At 59.3% G+C, this 21,735-nt stretch overlaps 1 protein-coding gene across 1 annotated transcript; it reads left to right on the top strand.

The window, feature by feature from the left end:
- The first annotated feature begins 585 nt into the window (after positions 1-585).
- On the top strand, positions 586-20,479 carry ADAMTS8 (ADAM metallopeptidase with thrombospondin type 1 motif 8). Its single transcript, XM_079929660.1, is given in 11 exon segments — positions 586-874; positions 877-960; positions 962-1,774; positions 9,164-9,403; positions 10,204-10,339; positions 10,874-11,041; positions 12,010-12,311; positions 14,296-14,479; positions 16,846-17,018; positions 17,142-17,317; positions 19,269-20,479. Coding segments are annotated over 11 exon segments (2,991 nt in total). The 5' UTR covers positions 586-730; the 3' UTR covers positions 19,840-20,479.
- The last annotated feature ends 1,256 nt before the right edge of the window (positions 20,480-21,735 follow it).

Raw genomic sequence — 21,735 nt, 5'->3', positions numbered from 1 at the left:
GTGGGAGTGCCACCTTTCTTGAGGTCCCCGGGCAGCTGAGCACTGTTCCAGTTGAGTTTTCAGGGCCAGACACGAAGCCCCTGGAGCTCAGGTGCCCTCCTCGCCAAGTGCTTACCTGCCCCGGCGTGATTCCACCCTGCTGCCACCTCCCCTGGTGTAATTTACCCCCGTGCTGGGTTCTGCCCCCAGCCCCAGACCAGGCAGTCACAAAGTCCTTGGCTGCCTTAACCAGGTGATATTGCTTGCCCCGATCCACAGCTTGGGGTGAAAACACCAAGTGCAGAGTGACTTTAATATGACCTTTCTCGCCTCCCTCTTTTGCTTTACAATGAAAAGCTCTGGAACCTTCTCTGGAGATCTCTCTTCTGCATAGTCGGATCCCCGAAGTGACACTGTCGCTGGGACCGGTGTGAGGGTCTCCTGGGGTATATGTCTCGGGCACTTGGCCTCAGAGGAGGGAGCGACTGGGGTCTCCCCAAGGACGCTGGTTGAGGGGCCTGTCCAGCACTGGAGGAGTTAATGTGGGAGCGCGTAAGCGAAGGGGAAAAAGTTGGAGTTGACACTTAAAGGGGGGCGGGGGGGCGGGGGAGCGAGCCCCGCTGACTCCTGATTGGTTTTACATTTCATCCAAATTTTTTTTCTCTCCTCTCTCGCTCCCTCTTTTCAGTTTCTCTCTCTGATCCCAGGGGAGGGGAAACGGGAATAGTGAGAGATCAAAAATAAACCTCTTATGTCAAAGCCGGGAAGGAAGTATAAATACGAAGGGCTCGGCAGCCCACTCTGTGCTTCCCGGGGTGGGGAGAAGGCAGGGGCGGAGGACGCGCACGCTGCCGGGGCGCCAGTTGCTCGCGATCGGCTGGGCGGGAGGGCGCGGGAGCAGCGGCAGCGCCGCCAGCCAGAGGGGCCGCCCGGGAACCGCCGCCGCCAGGCGCCCACGGGCCACGCGGCCGGCCAACCGCCCGAGCTCCTGCCCGCAGGGACAGCGGCCGGGCCGCCAGCACCTGCCCGCGCCGGGCCCGCTTCCTCCATCGCTCGCGCCGCAGCCGCAGCCCCCATGCCCCGCGCCGCCCCCCGGTGGCCGCCGCTCCTGCTGCTGCTGCTGCTGCCGCTGCTGCCGCCGCCGCCGCTCGCCCGCGGCGCCCCGGCCAGGCCTGGAGGCGGGGGGCCGGCCTCGGCGCTGGTGGTGCCCACGCGGTTGCCGGGCGGCGCGGGCGAGCTCGCGCTCCACCTGTCCGCCTTCGGCCGGGACTTCGAGCTGCGCCTGGCGCCCGACGCCAGCTTCCTGGCGCCCGAGTTCAAGGTCGAGCGCCTCGGGGGCTCCGGCGGGGCGGCCGGGGGCGAGCAAGAGCTGCGCAGCTGCTTCTTCTCGGGCACGGTGAACGGGGAGCCCGAGTCGCTGGCGGCCGTCAGCCTGTGCCGCGGGCTGAGCGGCTCCTTCCTGCTGGACGGCGAGGAGTTCACCATCCAGCCTCAGGGCGCGGGGGGCTCCTTGCACCAGCCGCACCGCCTGCAGCGCCGGGGGCCCGGGCGCGCAGCCGCCGCCCAAGCCCAGCCCTTGCCGGGAGCGCCCGAGTGGGAGGCGGAGAAGGGAGAGGGTCGGAGGCAGGAGGACGACGAGCAGGGCAAAGACGAGGAGGCGGAAGGCGCCAGCGAGCCGCCGCCGACCCTGGGGGCCACGAGTAGGACCAAGCGGTTTGTGTCTGAGGCTCGCTTCGTGGAAACGCTGCTGGTGGCCGATGCGTCCATGGCTGCTTTCTACGGAGCCGACCTGCAGGTAGGACTCGCTGTGCCCGGAGACGCCGGTCACCTCCCAGAGTCTCCAAATTCTTCCCTTTCCGTCCCGCTGAGAAAACCCTTCCCGTTCCTCACCCCAGACAAGGTTCTTTCCTTTCTGAGAAAGCCCAGTAACTCCTTTCCTGACCCCTGACACCTGGGCTACCTCCAGCTCCTCCCATGCGTCCCTTCCAACTTAGAGGGCGGGTCCTGGGCTTCCTCCTCCCTGCTCACCCCCCTCCCTCACATCCTGAACTGAAAGTGGGTTTTAAAGCCCCCCCCCCACGCCCCAGACACCTGCCCCTCCCAACAGACATGATAAGTGAACATCTGGGGAGAACCTCCACCCCACCCCCGCCTCTCCGCCCTCTGCTGTCTCCAGACCTGGGAGGCTCCCAGGGAGAGGCAGCTGGGATGGAAAGATTCCCTTTGCCTACAGAACTGAGGCTGCCATAAGTAAAAGACATTGTTTGCAGGGAGTTGAACCTGGAAAGGGGCTGCCCAACTTCTGTGTGCCCAGCTGGTTCTGATCAGGGGCACGGACACCTTGCCAACCTGGCGCTCAGCCCTGGCAGAACTTGGCAGTGCCGGCATCAGCACAACAAGGGAGGGGAACAGAATTTCTGCCTGGGGGCTCAGCCCGGGAAACTGAAGCTTTAGTGGAAAAGGGAAGGAGAAGGGGGTGGGGATCTGAACTCCTCTGGTGAATGTTCCTGGTGGAGCCAGAACTATCCTTGGTCCGCCCGAGCTGCTCTCCGCCCAGACACAGCTCTCTACGGAGCTGGGACAGGAAAGCTGATTCCAGGGGACAGCTCCTGTAGCCAGGCCATTTCCCACTAGATTCCAGGACGGTGCAGAAACAGCAGGAGGTGTGTGTGTCACCCTACACCCCAACACCTCGTGAAGTGGAAGGGTTCCAGGAGAGGCTGCGCTTTCTCCTCCCTGGGGGAGCGCAGAACCAGAGACGTGCGCGGTGGAGAAGAACTGACCTGCCCCGCGGTCACAGTTTCCTGAAAAAGGCACCTTGGCCGCTGCTGCAGCTTAGTTGCTGCCTTTTCGGTGATGGCAGTCTTGGCTGGGACCCTATTCTAGGCTCGGCCTGTGCCCAGCTGTTGCGGGCACCTAGTGCTTCGGCGTTCCCTGTGCAGCATAGTCTAGACGAGGTGCAGCCGGCCCTCCAGCTTCTCGCCCCAGCTTTCTCACTCTGCAGTCACTGGGAAATGCATTCTAGATGGAAGGGTGGGAAGAGCTGGCCGCTCCCCTGGCTGCTGCCGGGCCGGGCCGTTAAAGCCCCGCGGGCTCCGTGTGCGCTGTCCCGGTATTCAGTCCTCCCAGAGCACGGGGAGGCGGCTTGGAGCCGTCAGTGCGGTCCGCCCCCGGGACTGTGGGTCTGCACTGACTGAGTATCTGCTTCCCTGCCTTCCATGAGAGCAGGGGGAGGTACCAGCCGCCTTCCCTGACTCCTTTCCGCAAGCAAGTCCTCCAGAGGGCGGCAGGGCGGTGGGCTTCTCCCGTCTCGGGTGAGGATGGCTGCTCCAGCGACCAGGGGCTCCATCAGAAAGCACATTCACCGCAAACCCAGAGCTGAGGGGCTCAGCCCCTCCCACGCACGACTCCTTTCTGACGGCTGCCTGAGAACCAGGAGGTAGGAAAGCCAACAAGAACACAGAGCAGCAGCAGAAAGAGAAATTTGCCTTTCTGTCTTCAGAGCCAGAATGTCCTCCCTGACGTTTTCCTACCATCTCACTCTGAGCTCAGCGCCCAGACACTTCAGATGCTGTGTGTTTGCCTCCAGCACACACTCGGCAGCTCCGGAGGTCAGAGCCATCTGAAAGCAGACGTGACTGCTGCCGCCAGGGCTCCCAAGCCACGGAAGCCAGGGGCTGGGCTGGGTACTGCCCAGGTCTGCTGCACCAGACAAGTTGACTTGCTCTTTGCAGAGCCACCCAGGAGCACTTCCACCCTCGTATGACCCCTGGCTGGGTGACGCAGAGCACGCTTGCCCCCTCTGCTCCGCCTGCACACACACAGGTTTCTGGACCACACAGACTGGCACCTCTGCAGCAGCCGGCTCCCTCGGGCCCGGAGAGCGCGTCGCAATAGGCATCGGGCACCTTGAAGACTGAGGTCCTCTCCCTGGGCGGGCGGGGGGCTCCCTCTCTCCTTGGGGCCAGCCCTGCCGCCTCCACCTCGGTCTCATCACGTCACTGCCTGCACCCTGCTGTCGCCGCGCTGGGGTGGGGCAGGGGCCGAGACACAGCTGTCTCTGTGACTGGCCCCTGGCCCTCTGCTCCGACCGCTCACAGGCGACGGAGATGCCACAGAGCAGACCTGAACTTCTCAGCTCCATTGCCTGGGCTTCCTGGCTCGGCCAAGACAGGAGCGGATGTCAAGGGCCGGTTCCCCACGACCTTGCCTGCCCAGACCCACCTCCCCACATGGAGCCTAGTTCTTTACAAGTAACTCTCCGAGGGGCCTCCTGGAGACTACATTCATACGGACGGAAAAAGCTTCGGGGTGTCCCGGCAGCGGGGGTGTGTGAGGAGGGTGAAGAGCACCTTCCCCTCACTTGTGAAGCGCGGCGCCTGCACTAGGTAATCGATTCTAGCCCAAACGTCGACGAGGCTGCTTCGTGGTGAGTCTTCTGGAAAGTTCAGCACCACGTGGAGAAGCCGCCCGCTGAGTGTGCTCAGTCTGCACCTGGGCGGAAGTGCCTGTGAAGGTGCAGAGGAAGAAAGGCCAGCTCTCCAGCACCCGAGGGCGGTGCCGCCTCCTGAGCACCTGGAGGGTGTGAGGCCCTGGCTCCCCCGACATCATCCACGCTGTGGGACTGGGTCACTGAACCCAGCAGCCCAAAGACGTCCAGCCGCAGTGGGAGGCCCGGTCCTGAGAAGGACCCGCCTTCGAGGCCAAGAGAAAGAATCATCCGCGCGCAAGGCTGGTCTCACTGCTAAGCGACAGGGGAGTCTTCCAGACTCTGTACACTTGAGTTCAGTCAGTCCCTTGACAGGAGGGGCCCTGTCTCCCACCTTCTTCTCTGGTTTCAGAGTTAAGGAGCTCAGACAAAGGGGGTGTCCTGAAAGGAGGGACCACCTCAGAAGAGACCGTTAACTCTGTCTGCATCCGGCCACAGCTAATTGTTCCCTGGATGAAACTGGAGCAGGACAGGGGCGTGTGGGGACCGTGCTGCGCCCCAGGGTTGGTCTGGGAAGCTGTCCTTCCAGGGCAGCGGCTGCAGGCTGAGCTTCTGAACTCGCTGCTGAGCAGGGAGGGCCCCCAGAGGAGGAGTCCCAAGATTCAGGCTACTAGCAGGTGGTTTCTGGGAAGGGCCAAGTCACAGCCATTTCGTCTCCCCTTGCCCTTGCCCCGTGGGGAAATGTCTCCTCCGCCAGCCCTAATACCCGAAGTGGCCAAGTACCCCGGCTTGCCCAGCACAGCCTCCATCTAGGCCTGTTCGTTCTGGCATCATTATTAATAGTCTCATCTTTCACTCTGAAAAGTGTCCTGTTTTGGATAATAACAGAAACAGACACATGCCCGAGTCTCCACAGGCCACGTAATGTGCATGTGAAGTATGTTCCCCCACTGGCAGAAGACCAAGTCTTCTCCATCCCTTCGGTCTGCTGCCGCCAGAGGGATGGACTCTATGAAGTATTTCCCAAAGAGAAGGCCCTAGTATTCAACGCCACTTCCCCCTCCCCCCCGAGGGGGGCGGCGGGGGGAGTTGGGCAGAGACAACATCAGGGGCACCCTGGCTGGCTGGCTGGCATGCTTTGTCCGGGCTGTGCTGCAGTTTTCCTTGCAGCAGCAAAGAGGGTGGCAGTCAGTGCCGTGAGGAAGAGCATAGACTGACAGGAAAAAACGTGAGTGGCCTTGAGCGAGCCACCCATTCCTCGGTACCTCGATTTCCTCGCCAGCCTGACAGGCACAGCTATACCAACGTCCTGGCAGTGTCTGGAGGAGACGGTAGAACACGGACGGCACCTGACCCAGAGCCTGGCACGTCGTAGGTGCGCGGCGAAGCGTGGCTGGCGCTAGAGCTGCCTCGGGTGACGCATTTGTCGGGGCAGGAGGGCAGGGCAGTCCCACGCCGTCAGAGCCAGCCAGCGCTGTGCCAGCTGTGCTGTCGCACGCAGCCCAGGACCTGCCTCTCAGCCTCTGCTCTGCCTGGACTGTGTCCACTGGGCCCCTTGTGGTGCTGAAAACTGCGTGCTTCGGCGACGTGGCCTTGCCCCTCGCTGCTTGGAGGACGAGGACGGAGGAAGGACGTCTGTGCAGGACCTTGTCTTTTCTCCATCTCTTCTTTCCTCTCCCTTTGCTTCTCCCTCCTCCCCAGCAGTCTCAGGCCCCAGAGAGATGCCAGAAGGGAGAGTGATGGCCCTGTTGCGGAGGCCGCAGAGTTTCCACGTTACCACCCCTCCTCTCCCTGCCTCTCCCAGGCGTGCTGCGAGGAGAGCGCTGGGCCCACAGCGTCAGGGATGACGCTCTGAAGAGAAGTAGTTGCTGGAAGTGTGTTTGGCCCGGGCCCAGCCTTCGCCAGACTCCCGCCATAGCTGGCCCTGGCTGCACGGGGGGTGGGGGTGGGGGGAGCTCCGGGGAAGGAATCTCCTTGTTTGTGTCTCAGAGAATCAGAGGGCTATGTCCCAGCCTAGCTGGCGGAGTGTCTTTTCGCTCCTCCAGGTCCTGGGGGCGCCAATGGAGAAGGAGGCCCCCTGAAAAGTGCCCACCTTTCCCTAAGGAGACCCAAGGGCAGGAGATCCCCGGGCCATTCCAGAGTCGGGTTGTGTGACCACCCCGGCCCGGCTGGCCCTGGGCTCTGACCTACCCGACCTGGCTGTGGGGAGGCTGTCTGCTGGGGGCCCCGCTGCAGCCCACAGCCCGCACCCACGTGGTGCACAGGGAGGTATAAATCGACAGGGCGCGGTAGAGCAAGCGAGCTAACCTTCTCCTTGACTGGCTCCTGGGCCCATTCTCTGTGGGACTGGAAGTCAGGTCTGCCCTTTTGGACCAGGAAATGGACCGAGAAGCGGGGGCTCACAGACTCACGGCCGCCCACCCGCCCAGGCCCAGTGGCCCTTCCCCCAGGGCGCTGTCAGATGCACAGGGAGCCGGGCCACCGTTCCTCAGAGGAGCTGATGGTGGCAGGGCATCCCGTCCCCAAGTGCAGTGAGGCAAGACAGAAGGGGAGGTGAGCCAGACCAGGACTGGGGACTTGAACAGAAACTCTGGCGCACACAGTCCTGGCAGCCCTCTTGCGATGGGAATTATCTTCTGAGAAAGCAGCCAGGACCTTCAAATGTCCTCCCGTCTAACCCACCTCCTGGAAGGGAAATGGCTCTCAAGCCAGCTCGGCCCCCCAGTTGTTACTCGGTGTCGGGAGAAGATGCCGTGAGCTGCCTGAACTCAAGCAAGGAGACTCCAAGAACCTCGGTGTCGGGATGCGCACCCGTGCCGGCCTTTGTGCAGCAGTTTGTACGTGTGCACCTCTGGTTTTCGTCGGGGACGCGCCCATCACATGGCCTCTGCTAGTCTGACCAGGCAGCTTGGGAACCAGACCCTTCCGAGACCTTAGGTCTCCAGTTCCTTATTCTGAGCCTTCGGGGCATCTCTCATCTTCACACCTTCTTTGTAAGACATCAGCTCCCCAGTTATGAGATTGTGACGGTGGGACTGAAAGGAAGGCCTCCTGTGAGGAGAGTTTCAGGTTGTCTCGGAAGAAGTTCCCGGAGTTGGCCCCTGGTCCTTCCCGGGGTAGGAGGCCCTGGACGCAGGAGAGGCCTGGAGGAAGTAGGCCCCAGCAAAAGCTGTGCTCCTCAGCCCACGCCCCCAGTTGCATACTGATGTAATTGCTTGTTTCCCTCAGGAATCCGACTCCAGGGGCTGGTGCCAAGTTTCAGCTTTGCTGATAAGATGTTTACATCAGCCTAAACATAGCTGGAGTGCTTGACACACTAAGTAACCTGCCAACCCCTGTTCGTAGGGCTTAACTTACAAAATATCTGGCTGGTCGCCGGCGAGGTGAACAGACAGATCCCATTCACAAACAGTGGGATTCGTCTGGAACTCCCACACATGGCCTCAGCCCGTGGAATGTCTGTCTCCAGCCTTTCACCCTCCTTTCCTTCCTTCTTCTCCCACCTTCCAAAACACAGGAGGGAAGAAAGAGAGGCCACAGGAGGTGGTGCCCTGGGGAGCAGGGAGGAGGGCTGGCTGGAGGCCTGAAGGCCTGTAGGCCTCTGCGCCATTCGTCTCCTGTTCTGCAAAGTCATCCAAGAGGACTCCTTTCTGGAGGCCCTGGAGGCAGAAGAGTGAGCCCCATCTGGCCTCCACCAAAGCCTTGGGAGCAGTTGGCAGCCCAGGGTTGGGGCAGAGGCCAAGCACCGCTGTCAACTCCTTCAGCTGGCCTTGGTGGGACCGGAAGCAGTGGGAGGCTGAGCGCCTGGGTCTCAGCGACCCACCCGATTCTCTCCCACCCCAGGCAGAGGGGAATAAACCCTCTGGGCTGTCCAGGCAGAAGCCAGGAGGCCAAGCCCTGGGAGACTTACTGAGAAGAGTGTAGACCTCAGAGACAGACACGCTTGGCTGGCACTCCGGCGTTAAGAGCTGCGCGGCTGTAGACAAGTTATTTAACTTGCGAGAACTTCCACTTCCTCGTTCGTGAAATGGGGATGACAATCCCTACTTCCCAGAGTTTTTGTGAGCATTTAATGAGGTGACACGTGTACCATCTGCAGAGGAGCTATTGTTAGGAGTGATCATCAGAGCAAAGTTTTCCCATCCTGAAGAATAGGGGTTGCCCCAGCAGACATCAGGAAAATTCTCGACGGATTTTAACCTTGAGCGCTCAGATAATTGCTTCTGGGCTGAGGGCGGAGAGGGGATGCGTGGCTGGCAGGGAGACGGTTGGTGTCAGGGTTAAGGTAGAATAACCAGTGCAGTCCACTAGAAGAACTTTCTGTGATGATGGAAATGTCCTGTCTGCTCAGTCTGATGCAGTAGCCACGAGCCATTCACGGCCGTTGGTGCTCGTGAAATGTGGCCAGTGTGGCAGAGGAGCTAGCATTTTAATTTTATTGAATTGTAATGGATTTAGATGTCCGTGGCCACATGTGGCTGGTCAGGATGTTAAACACTTAAGCTTTGGAGCCAGGTGCTCTGGGTTCACACGCTGGTTGACACACTAGCTCTGGGACATTGGGCCATACTGAGCCGTGAATTTCTTATATGTACAGTGAAGGGAAGTGATGCCAGGGCCTCGGGGGTTTTGGGAGCCTTCACCGAGGTGCTGTGTACCGATGCCCAGCACACAGGGGGCATAACTCGGAGTGACAGCAGGGGCGGGCGGCGGCCAGGAGATTTACCCCTCCCTCTCCACCCCTCCTTCCTGCAGAACCACATCCTGACGCTGATGTCTGTGGCGGCCCACATCTACAAGCACCCCAGCATCAGGAACTCCATCAACCTGATGGTGGTGAAGGTGCTGATCGTGGAGGATGAGAGATGGGGCCCCGAGGTGTCCGACAATGGCGGGCTGACGCTGCGCAACTTCTGCCGCTGGCAGCGGCGCTTCAACCAGCCCAGCGATCGGCACCCCGAGCACTTCGACACGGCCATCCTGCTCACCAGACAGGTCCGCGGGCCCCTAGGAACCGGGGGCGGGGTGGGAGGGCGCGCCGAGGGGGCCACAGCCGCCCAGACACGGGGACCGGCCCCCTGCTGGCCCCAGCTAGACCCCAGGAGCCTCGTGCGTGGACAAGAAGGGGGAGGTCACGAGGACACGTATGAGGTATTTGCGAGGGAAGGAGAGGAATTCGTGGGGGCTCTGCTCCAGAACTTTGAGAGCAGCTGTCTGCTGAGGTCATAACAAGAGGAAACGGGCTCAAACTGCCCGGAGAGCAATGTGGAGCTGGAACTAAGACAGGAGGTCCAGCTGCCGTGGGGGTTAAAGGCGGTGGAGGTAACCAGGGGGTCCCCTCAAGATTTCCCCAACGGCAGGAGGCCTGCCCATCTCCCTGGTGTGGTTTAAACAGATGGCTTCCTGAAGGCCAGCAAGTGTGATCACGTGTGGAGACCCTGCTCACCCCCCAGGCCTCACGCACAACCCCAAGGCGAGTGCTGCATTTTTTAGCCCCACTTTACAGCTGGGGAAAGCGAGGCACAGAGCTGCCACCCCGTGGCAGCGCCCGCAGTCAGGCCCCGGCCACCTCGCTGTGGGGTCCACACCCTTAACCACCGCCAGGCTATCCCACCTCCCGGGACGAGCTTTCCGAGTGTCTGGCAGCCCAAGGACACGCCGACACAGAAGGAGAAACGGCCTTTGGGGAGAAATAGGGATTTGACTTAAAACGTGTCCTGCGTCTCCGGAGGCGCAGGAATGGGAAGGGTTTCCATCCTGTGTCTGTCCTCATGTCCCGCTTTCTCCGCGAGCAGAACTTCTGCGGGAAGGAGGGCTTGTGTGACACCCTGGGCGTGGCGGACATTGGCACCATCTGTGACCCCAGCAAGAGCTGCTCCGTGATCGAGGACGAGGGCCTGCAGGCGGCCTACACTCTGGCCCACGAGCTCGGTAAGGCTCGCCACGCCAGAGGCCTGGGCTGCTGGACCGGGTGGGAGGACCGGCCCTCCCGAGTCCAGCCAGCGAGGCCCCCCCAGGACCCTGCCGCCTCTCGGGGCCACCCCTCCTTGTTCCGGCAGGGTGACTCTGCCCTCGTGCTCTCTCCACCCCCACCCTGAGCACGGGGCCATCCTCGGAGGTCACCAGGGAAATGCCAGCGCTCGGGTAGAGCCGTGGGGCCGCATCCCGGCTAAGCAGTCAGGGTTCTGGAAGGTCAGCTAGCGAATGACTGAGACAAGTGTGAATCCGCACAGGCCCCGGCAGAAAATAAAGGAACCCCGGTGTTCCTGGAGCTCTGAGCAAGCTTCCTGGGAGAGGAGAGGCAGGCGGGGTGGGCCGGGAAGAGTCTTTGAGGAATGAGTGCAGCGCCGTGGTGGTCCCTCGAGGCGCTGGCGCCGCATAGGCCTTCAGAGGCCCTCTGCCCCCTGGGCGGACGGCTGAGGGCAGTGGCGACGCTGGGTGGACCGCGGGTCTCGTCCTCCCCAGGGCACGTCCTCAGCATGCCCCACGACGACTCCAAGCCCTGTGCTCGGCTCTTCGGGCCCCTGGGCAAGCACCACATGATGGCGCCCCTCTTCGTCCACCTGAACAAGACGCTGCCCTGGTCCCCCTGCAGCGCCATGTACCTCACGGAGCTCCTGGACGGCGGGCACGGTAGGTCCCCCAGGCTCCTCCCCGGCCAGCGGCCGGCACCTGCGGCGCAGACGTCTCGGCCTGGGAGAGACTCAGGAGCTGTGTCCCCGCCACCCCGCCGGGCTCAGTGTTCTGACCACTCCACAGAGCACGCCCTTCCGTGGCCCAGCTTCCAGCAGTCCCTTTAGATTAACCCACAGAGCAGGCGGAAGGAATCTGAGAAGGTCTGTCTGGAGGAGGTGGGTTCGAACAGAGCTCGAAGGAACGGAAGAATTTTTGTCGTGCAGAGGGGAGAAGGGAGCTTCTGGCTGGAGCGATAGATCACAGGGGTAGCGTGCAAATGGCAGAGAGGCAGGAAGCGCCCCGTGAGGGCAAGGAGTGGGGCGAGGTGCTTGGTGAAGACAGCCTGACTTGTTGAGTAAAGCAGTGAAAACACAACTGGTCCTTGATTCTTGATACAAAAATAATAGATTGTCCAACATCAATACTTTGGTTTTATTTCTCCTGGCCTGGTTTTTAAGAGTCCATTTAGGGGCTTCCCTGGTGGTGCAGTGGTTGGGAGTCCGCCTGCCGATGCAGGGGACACGGGTTCATGCCGCGGTCCGGGAGGATCCCACGTGCCGTGGAGCGGCTGGGCCCGTGAGCCATGGCCGCTGGGCCTGCGCGTCCGGAGCCTGTGCTCTGCAATGGGAGAGGCCCGCGTACCGCAAAAAAAAAATTAAAAAAAAAAAAAGAGTCCATTTACATCCGCAATTATACTGTGACCTAGGTTAGTGTTACGCTTAGCTGGCCTTCCCTCGGTAAACACTGAATGCGTATAAGATGTTCTGGATACCAAAAGAAACGCAACCCTTAAAACGAAAACTTGCTACTGAGAGTCAAAACTTGGAGGAGCTTCTGTGGGTGACTGAGTGCTGACAGTTTGTAGGCGGAGGTCAAGGAGGCCTCGAGTGTGACCCCTCCTTCCTATTTCTCTGCTTCCTCCACAGGAGACTGTCTCCTGGACGCCCCTACCTCGGCCCTGCCTCTGCCCACAGGCCTCCCAGGCCGCAGGGCCCTCTACGAGCTGGACCAACAGTGCAAGCAGATCTTTGGGCTGGGCTTCCGCCACTGCCCCAACACCTCTGCTCAGGACATCTGTGCCCAGCTCTGGTGCCACATGGATGGCGCCGAGCCCCTTTGCCACACGAAGAACGGCAGCCTGCCCTGGGCGGACGGGACGCCTTGCGGGCCCGGGAGCCTCTGCTTGGATGGCAGCTGCCTGCCTGAGGAGGAAGTAGAGAAGCCCAAGGTGAGGGCTGGCCACTGGGAGTGTGGGACAGGGATGGGGAGGGCTGTTTCCAAGGAGGAAACCACACCTGAGAGCCATGAACTAAGAGACTTTGGGCCTAGGGGCAACTATGAGGAAAATCACTCACCTTTGGACAAAGCAAAGCGTATTTATCCAAAGCCGAGAGGAGCTGTTCAGGACTGATGGATGACGTCAGCAGGGCTCCGGGCATTTGGGGGACTCCGCCTGTGGGGCTGCCGCGGAGTCGACTTGAAGGCCTGTGAGGCTTGGTGCTAGGTGTGGAACGCTCCAGCGCAAGAGCAGGCGTGGGCACGCAGCAGACAGAAGCCGTTATGAATTCTGTTATAAACAGGTAGCGTGACAGCAGAGGAGGGACATCCAATCGAGAATGAGGGGAAGGTATTCACATCCTACCCGTGGCGGAGCCGAGTGCATAGCTAGGGGTCAGGAGAGTGAGAGTAATTGTGGGAACTCCTTGCTCGAGGGGGAGGGAAGGAGGAATCGGAGTCACCTCTGACCAGGCAGAGAAAACCTGGCAGAGTAACCTCGCACGGAAAGGCAAAAAGGCAATGCCAGGGAGAGTTTTTAAATGATTTGCTTCTCTGCCCTCTGCTCTTAATACATCCGAACTGGGAGGCCGATCACATTTCTCGGCGAGTCACTGAGCCATCTGTGAAACAGCATCCGCCGGGTTCGCAGCCTGGGCCCGGCCCAGCTCTGAGTCACCAGGGTGGCCTGTGCGCTCACCCTCCGCAGGGCTGTCCTCGGGGGTGCTGCCGTTGCACTGAGGCCCGGGGACCCGCGTGGGCGGGGAAACCACATGCTTCTTCTAAGCCTGAGCCGGGACGGGATCCACGGATTCATTCTCAGCCCCCTCCCAGCCCACACCCCGACACTGAGCTTCTCCCAGCCCTGTCCTATAGCGTGCGCTTCACACGTTCCTGAGGGGAGAGGCAGGGAGGGAGCCCATCCAACCTTTCCCAGCACCACAGCCAAGCCCAGTACAGGGAAAGGTGGCCAGAAAACGATCACGGGATGATGCTTATCACCTATTTTTAAGGGGAAAAGACAGATCATAAAATACTGTATATATATATATATATATATATATATATATGTATATGACAGAATCATATCTGTGTAAAATAAAACCTGGCACCTTCATGATTCTATAGTCAGAGCAAAGGTACAAAAGGATATTGATGAAAATCACGTCGATCGTTTCATCTGGGTAGTGGTATTTTGTAAGCGTTACTTTCTTTTTTACACCTGTATTTTTCATTTTTTATACGAGCACGTATGACTTCTGCAACTTTTTAAAAATTATTTTCATTTCGAAACCTTAACGAACCCACCCAAGGCAATGCCTTGTCCTCAGGGTCAGTTGTAAAGTTGGAAGCCACTCTAGTTTATTTCCCAGCACCATCCTACCCCTGGACCTGGCAGCCGGCAGACTCGTGGCCACACCTCCTGGAGCTCAGTCCTTTAGATCAGAACTTAACCCGCCTCAGCACTGGTGGCATCTGGGCTGCGTGCGTCCCGGCTGTGGGAGGCTCTCGTGCTCGTGGCTGGATGTTTAGCGGCACCCTGCCCGCCGCCCGCTCGAGGCCAGCAGCCTACGCCCTGCCCAGCTGGGACAACCGCAGGGTCTCCGAACACTGCCACGTGTCCCGGCCGATGGAGAGCCGCTGCGTTAGACCCAACCTTATTCCCGTAAAAGTGTTTCACTCAGCAACTCCTGTTGAGCACCTTACAAAGGGCAAGGCACTGTTGTAGACACCGGGGGGCCGGCCGCGAGCAAGGCCAGCACAGACTGCGATCGGGGAGCCGCGGCTGCACGGGCCACACAGCCCCTGCACAGGTGAATCAGGCAGTTTACCGAACTGCGTGCGCCAGGACGGGTGCAACTAGGTGAGGAGGTCACACCAAGAGCCGAGGCCTCCTGCCCTCTGCTCCCCACTCAGCGCAGCCTTGTGTGTTGCAGGCCGTGGTGGATGGAGGCTGGTCCCCCTGGGGACCCTGGGGAGAATGTTCACGGACCTGCGGAGGAGGAGTACAGTTTTCACACCGCGAGTGCGAGGACCCCGAGCCTCAGAACGGAGGGAGATACTGCCTGGGTCGGAGAGCCAAGTACCAATCGTGCCACACGGAGGAGTGCCCCCCTGATGGTAATCACCACACCGGCCAGAGCAGCTGCTGTGTTGCCTGCAGCAGATCCCCAGAGGACTGCGGGGGTCTCCCGGGCGCAGAGCTTTCCTGGGTGCAGACATAAATGGTTTAGAGCAGCCCGTGGCGACCCGGGACCGCTCTCCCTGTCCGGGGAGAGCCTGGCAAAGTCGAGGAGAGACACTGCCCTGGTCTTCCAAGATGCGGAGATGGAGGGCGTCACTCCCAACCAAACTTACTCATTAGAGCTGGAGGAGGGCTTTGCAGAGGGGCGGGCGTCTAGGATAACGTCTGAACCCTCGTCTGTATGCAGAATGGAGGCGTTTTCCAAAGCTAGGGTCAGAGCCAAACCTCCAATATCTTTCCAGCCAACATCCAGCTCAGGGTGGAGGGAAGATTTCTGCATCTGACCCTAGCGCACATTCCCCCTGAGAAGAGTTGCCCGTCTCCCCTTGGAGCGTGGTAACTGCCTGGTGGCCCCTTCTTGGGAAGCAGCCCCACCTCTGCCTCTCCTGGGAACGTCCTCCCCAGTGCCTGCTACAAAGCCCACACATTACCACAGGGGCAGCAGACGGTGTGAGAGCAAACCACTGCGGGCCTTTTCCCCACCATCCCATCCGTGCAGCCCCAGGAAGTATTGGCAGGCAGCAAACGACAAGCAGAGAGACGCCTCCAGGCGCAGAGGCGCACTGGCATTGGAATGGTGTCTAATGAGGGAATCTGGAGGCTCTGCAGTTTTGCAAGATGAGGAAGATCAGTAACGGCACGAAGCTCTAGAAACCCTGCCCTGGAACTGTGAGGGTCTGCCTGGCACACGGGTGAAGCGTTCCCGGGGGAATGAGAGAGAGAGAAAGGGGAGGGGAATGAATATAGGCGTGAGGTAGACACGGAGCCTAGGCGGTACCAGGATTTCAGGTGCACCGGGACCAGCCATCTCAGTCAGTGAGTGTTTTGGTGCCTCTTGTGTGGCTAGAACTGGAATAGGTGTTATAATGACATAAGAAGCATGTTCTCTGTCCTCAGGGAACGTGCAGATCTTGTTAGAGATCCAAACCCCTTTTACAGAGCAATTAAAGGTCAGTCTGTGAGGCACAGACCCCAGACCGACAAGGAATCCAGAGCGAGGAGAGGCCTGGCCTGGCCTGGCCGGAAGTTTCTTGGGGAGCCAGGGCTGAGCGGGGCCCAGAGGGCTGAGACGGTGATGAAGTGCAGGAGGACGCGCTGCGATGGGGGCTAGGGTCCCCCCCAGGGCACAGCTGGGCAGAGTGGGCCAGCATTTCCAGGCCAGCCAAGGGTGCGTAAAAGCTAAGATAGCCTCAGGAGGCTCTCTGTGCTGGCTGTCCCATCAGGTCACCGGGGAAGCTTTTCCAAACACAGAGGCCCAGACGCCTCAGGTGTCCTGACTCAGAATCTCAGGAGGAGTGCACGGCCACCTGGGATTTGAAGCTCCTCAGACCATGCAGATGTGCAGCTGGCGTGGAGAACCTCGGTAGTAAGAGCGGGTTTAACTTCAGGATTGTGGAAGGGAAAAACCCAGGCCTTAATTCAGACAGATTGTTCTGGAGGCAGCCTGCAGCAAGACGGGAGAGGAAGCAGGCTGTGTGTCGGAGGCTGGGCACCAAGTCTCGCAGGAAACCACAGGCCTTGGCTTGCGAGCAGTGGACCGAGATGCTGACAGTGGGAAGGAGACATTTAAGATCACAGATCGTCCTGAGTAGAGTGCAGGACTTAATGACAGGTTGGAAATAGTGGATGTGGATGCGCAAATATTCAGAAGATACCAGGGTTCCGGTCTCAGGCTGGAACGTGGTAGCATCACCAAATGAAAATCCAGCCAGTTCTTCATATGGAGAAACCATATGGAGTTGGGCCTCGCTGAGCTGGAGGTAATTGCAGCATCTACAAATGGAGCTCCCCCAGAGAGACCCAGAATTACAGCAAGTGGGGTGGAGAGGCGAGGTCAGAACTAGAGACGTAGATCTGGGCGCCTTCGGCCACATGTCCACGGAGGTCAGGATAAATCACGATCAGTAGAGGCCCAAAAACATCACTCCACGTGGCATTCCGTGGTTCCCCCGTCCCCACCTAAATTTATCCATCTGTAAAGCAGAATTAATATTCTCCCCAAATGGGAAGATATTTTCCCCAGAAAGCCCAGCTGCGGCTGGCTGCTCCTTTCCTTGCCCCGTGAGTCAGGCCTTAGGTCGGTGTCTAGGAAAGTTGGGCCCAGGTGACACTGGACCTGTGTCCTCGGGTTGGGTCAAGTCCAGGAGGAAGAAGGGTGCCTGGAATCTCGGCATTTCTCCCGTGGGGTCCTCCCTGCTTCAGCTCAGCCTGTTAGCTCCATGCCCTCTCGCCCTCATTTCAGGGAAAAGCTTCAGGGAGCAGCAGTGTGAGAAGTACAATGCCTACAATTACACGGACGTGGATGGGAACCTGCTGCAGTGGGTCCCCAAGTACGCAGGGGTGTCCCCCCGGGACCGCTGCAAGCTGTTCTGCCGAGCCCGGGGGCGGAGTGAGTTCAAAGTGTTCGAAGCCAAGGTGAGGATCCTTCTGGAACTCAGGTGCACAGGTGGGGAGGAAGGCCCCCTGGCCTGAGCCCAGGAGTGGGCGGCGTCAGGGCTCACTGGGCCCTCTGACTGCCCCCTCCCTCCCCCACTGCAGGTGATCGACGGCACCCTGTGCGGGCCCGAGACTCTGGCCATCTGTGTCCGTGGCCAGTGTGTCAAGGCTGGCTGTGACCACGTGGTGGACTCGCCTAGGAAGCTGGACAAATGCGGCGTGTGCGGTGGCAAAGGCAACTCGTGCAGGAAGGTGTCCGGTTCCCTCAACCCCTCCAGGTGGGTCTCTCCAGAAGTTCTGTCCCTGGCTGCGCGAGCGGACCGGGCTTTGGAGTCACAGGGGCCTAAGTGTGCACTGTGGCTGCTACTCCATCCCCGTGGAGCACTGAGCTTCAGTTTCTTCATAAAACGCGGCATCCTCTCTATCTCAGAGGCGCTGTGGCGAGGCACGAGATGGGCAGAGCACTTGGCCCGGGGTCTGGCCCGCAGAGATGACGGCTCTCAGGGCAGCCAGAGGCCACATGGATAGGGATGTATCTTCTATGAGTCAACTGGCAGTAGAGCTACACTGAGTAACCGGGACCCTTGCCAGAAAGCAGCTCTTCCAGGCCTGCTGTGGGAAGGACATTTCACCCTAATCTGGCGGGCCCTGCCCTTTCTGCAGGTGCATCTTCAGAAACGGGGCCCACGGGGGGGTCTTGGCAGCCTCGGGGCTTCACGGACCTGAGAACTCCAGACGCTTTCTCACACCTTAAAGCCACACGTTCATAAAGCTCCTATATCTGTTCAAGTGCTTTCACTTCTGTGGGCTCGACGGATTCCTAAAATAAGTCTATTGGGGCCAAGACCGTTACTCCCCTTTTACAGACGAGGAAACTAAGGCACAAAGAGATTACATGACTCTTCCAGGGTCACAGTGGTAGGTCATGGCGGCCAGAGGTGAGCCTAGGTTTGTCCATTCCCGGGCGGTTTTTTCCTGTCCCACACACACTTCCCGGGGAGGAAGGGCTAGGGCCTGCGGCCACACTGCACCCCTAGCCGGCTCCCTCACTCTCTCTCCTCTCATCAGCCTCAGAAAACAGAATCCGCCTGTTTGGCAGACAACTCAGGAGTCTTTTCAAATTTAAACTCAAAGGATATAGGAAAAAGAAGCACGGGGTGTGGGACAGTCAGACATTGAGTCCCTTCCCAGAGCTCTCTCAGGCATTAGACATGGGGCCTGGGGTCCTTTCTCAGCTGCCCAGTGGGCGCGAGGCAAGGACAGCAAAGAGCAGCGTGCCTGTGCTCCTCAATCCTCCTCACTCCCCTCCCAGCCTACGAAGCCAAATACTTCCACCCCAAAAGAGAAGAATAAGAATTAAGGCTGGGCTTCCCCGGTGGCGCAGTGGTTGAGAGTCCGCCTGCCGATGCAGGGGACGCGGGTTCGTGCCCCGGTCCGAGAGGATCCCACATGCCGCGGAGCGGCTGGGCCCGTGAGCCATGGCCGCTGAGCCTGCGCGTCCGGAGCCTGTGCTCCGCAACGGGAGAGGCCACAACAGTGAGAGGCCCGCATACCGCAAAAAAAAAAAAAAAAAAAAAAAAAGAATTAAGGTTTCTCCATCCCACATAAAGCCCCAGACCCACGATAAAGTTGAAACATTTTCCCCAAACAGCATCCCAGCACCCCAGACAGCCCCACTCATGGTGCTGGGCACGCCCAGCAGAAGGCTCCTCAGAGCAGGCTGGGTTGCCCTGCGCCCTGCCCTAGAGCCACGATAACCAAATACCAGCACCTGATGGACTCTAGGAGGTGGCGTGAGGCGTCCGTCTGGTCAGCTTCTGGAATCGCTGTGTGGATCAGATTTGTCCACATGGGTGTGAGCTCTGGGATGAAAGTGGCCAAAGTTTACACCACTGCAAGGAGCTGCACGTGCCTGAGATCTCTTTTCAGCCAAGAGCCCAGGTTTGGCAGCAACGGCTCAGCGTTCGCCCCCTCTAGGCTGCCTTCCCCTCTGTGCTATTGTCGAGATCTAAACTCCAAACATTTGAGATAGAGCTCCCAGGCCAAGCAAAAGTCCCGGTGTACCAAGTGTTCCTGTCGGCCTCCGCAGCTAATTTACTGGGCACTTTGGGGCGACTACTTCCTTATTTGCTTGCAGACTTTTGTCTGCCCACCCCCAGTCCCTGCATGCTGACTTCCTGAGTACCGGGCTGGGGAGCCACGGGTCCTAAAGGTGTCTTCCTGTCATAGTTATGGCTACAATGACATCGTCACCATCCCAGCCGGCGCCACTAACATCGACGTGAAACAGCGGAGCCACCCAGGGATCCAGAACGACGGCAACTACCTGGCCTTGAAGACCGCCGACGGGCAGTACCTGCTCAATGGAAACCTGGCCATCTCCGCCGTGGAACAGGACATCCTGGTGAAGGGCACCATCCTCAAGTACAGCGGCTCCATCACCTCCCTGGAGCGGCTGCAGAGCTTCTGGCCGCTGCCTGAGCCCCTGACCGTGCAGCTCCTGACAGCCCCCGGGGAGCTCTTTCCCCCCAAAGTCAAGTATACCTTCTTTGTCCCTAACGACGTGAACTTCAGCATACAGAGCAGCAAAGAGAGAGCGACGACCAACGTCATCCAGCCCCTGCTCAACGCGCAGTGGGTCCTGGGAGACTGGTCTGAGTGCTCCAGCAGCTGCGGGGCCGGCTGGCAGCGGCGGGCGGTGGAGTGCCGTGACCCCGGAGGCCAGGCCTCCACCACCTGCGACGAGGCTCTGAAGCCTGAGGATGCCAAGCCGTGCGGAAGCCAGCCGTGCGCCCCGTGATCCGGCGGGCGGGCCAGGCTTATGCTCATGGACTCGGGGCCCGGGGTGCAGACCAGGGTCACGCTACGGTGACCTCACGTCTGGGGGTGGCGTGGCCTGCCTACCCAGGCCCCCCACTGCTGCAGCTGGGCATGAATCCATGGGGGGAGGAGAGGAGAGGAGACAGACCACAGATGCTAATGTCTACTATCTAGTGGGTTGGACCTTGCTTGGGTTCAAGTAGAGGGCATAGGTTAAAAGGTAAAGAGTGCTCTCACGGACCCAAAAAGAAGACTCGGTCAGCCTGTTTGCAAAGGACTAACAAAGTTAAACGAAAAAAGTTATTTCTACTTGGTTCCCTCGTTAAATAATCTACCTCAGAGGGGAAAAAATTAGTCAAAGAGAGATGTGGAGTAGGGGTGGATGGTGAGTGTCAAAGCAAGCACTGTAGCTGCACCCCGAACTCTCTTCAGAAATGACCAGGAGTGTCTTCAGTATTAAACCCATCGCCTGGAGGGCTGCGAGCCACAGGATTGTGGAGAGCCCGTGCTCTCAGGCTCCCACCTGCAGGGCTGGGTCCATTTCAAGTATTTATGCAAATGTGTCTCTGAACTAAAGTGTGATCTTGCGCCAGTGGAGTTGTCTGATCTGGTTCGGTATTTCTTCGGCAAGAACGGGGGACCCAGGGCCCGAGGACAGAGGCTAAAACTAGGTCGGCTCACCTTGAGCACAGCCAGGGAGGCTGGCACCTTGCCTGCACCTCTGGGGCCTCCCCCGAGTTCTCACGTCTGCTGAATCCAGGTCATTCAGGCAAGTCTTTATCTGCATGATCTAGACCAGTGGTTCTCAAACTTCAGTGGGCATTAGGGTCATCTAAAGGGCTGCTTGAAACACAGATGGCCGCGCCTCACCCCAGAGTTTCCGATTCAGCGGATCAGGGGCCTGAGAATCCACATTTCTAACAAGTTCCCAGGTGACGTGGAGGCTGCTAGTTTGGGGACCACACTTTGAGAACCACTGCTCTAGCGGAAACTTCCAGCTCTGAGGTAACACAACGTTATTCCCGAGAAAGCCCATGCCACGCCACTCTGCATATGTCCTCGTCCTCACATGTACACACTGACCAGGCAGAGATACAAGAGTCTCCTCGCATCTGAGGAATGCTGCACCTGTTTCCAAGTAACATCATCCCAATGACCTCAGCGCCTTCTCTCCACGCCAAATGTCATTCCCAGCTCACAACTCTTTTGACCCAGGCGAGTTGCAACTGTCCCAATCAGCCCTTTTACATAGCCTGACCTTCCCCACTTAGCCACCTGAAACCTGCCTGAGAGCCTCCCAAACCCCATCTTCCCTCCATGTCACCTCATCTCTTCCTGGTCAGATGAAGCCCCCAGCTCGACTTCCATATGGTCTGGCGTAGAGGGAGCTCAGTCCTTGGTCATAGTGGGCGAAAAGGAACAGACGACATCAAGAAATGACATTCTAGGGAAAAGGAGGAAAATATCTAAATTTGCATCGTCCCTTTTCCTGTCACCATTGACCCCACCCCCCTTGTCCTTCCCTTTAGCTTTCTCTCAAGACCCCTTCAAGTAAAAAGTGGCCTGGAACCCTTGTGTAAATGAGGAAAAGGTGCCCGCTGGGAGGACTCGGGCCGTTGGGACACAGGCAGGGCAAACAGGCAGGGATGTCAGCCCCTACCGTGTCCTCAGCTGGTCGTCTTCTTGTGGTGCACACTCTACACGGTGGCCGTGGACACCGCGGACCACTTTTCCCCGACTGCCGGCTTTTAGTGAGTGGGAGGCCGGGCTTACCTAGGCATAAACAGTCACACACACACTGGCACGTTGCTGACGACCAGGAAAGCCAGATCTGTCCTTGCTGTGAACCGGCTTTACTGAGATGGATCGTATGTCC

This window comes from Stenella coeruleoalba (assembly GCF_951394435.1).
Source record: "Stenella coeruleoalba genome assembly, chromosome: 8".
Classification (NCBI taxonomy): Eukaryota; Metazoa; Chordata; class Mammalia; order Artiodactyla; family Delphinidae; genus Stenella; species Stenella coeruleoalba.
This window is presented reverse-complemented; position numbering and strand designations above follow the sequence as displayed.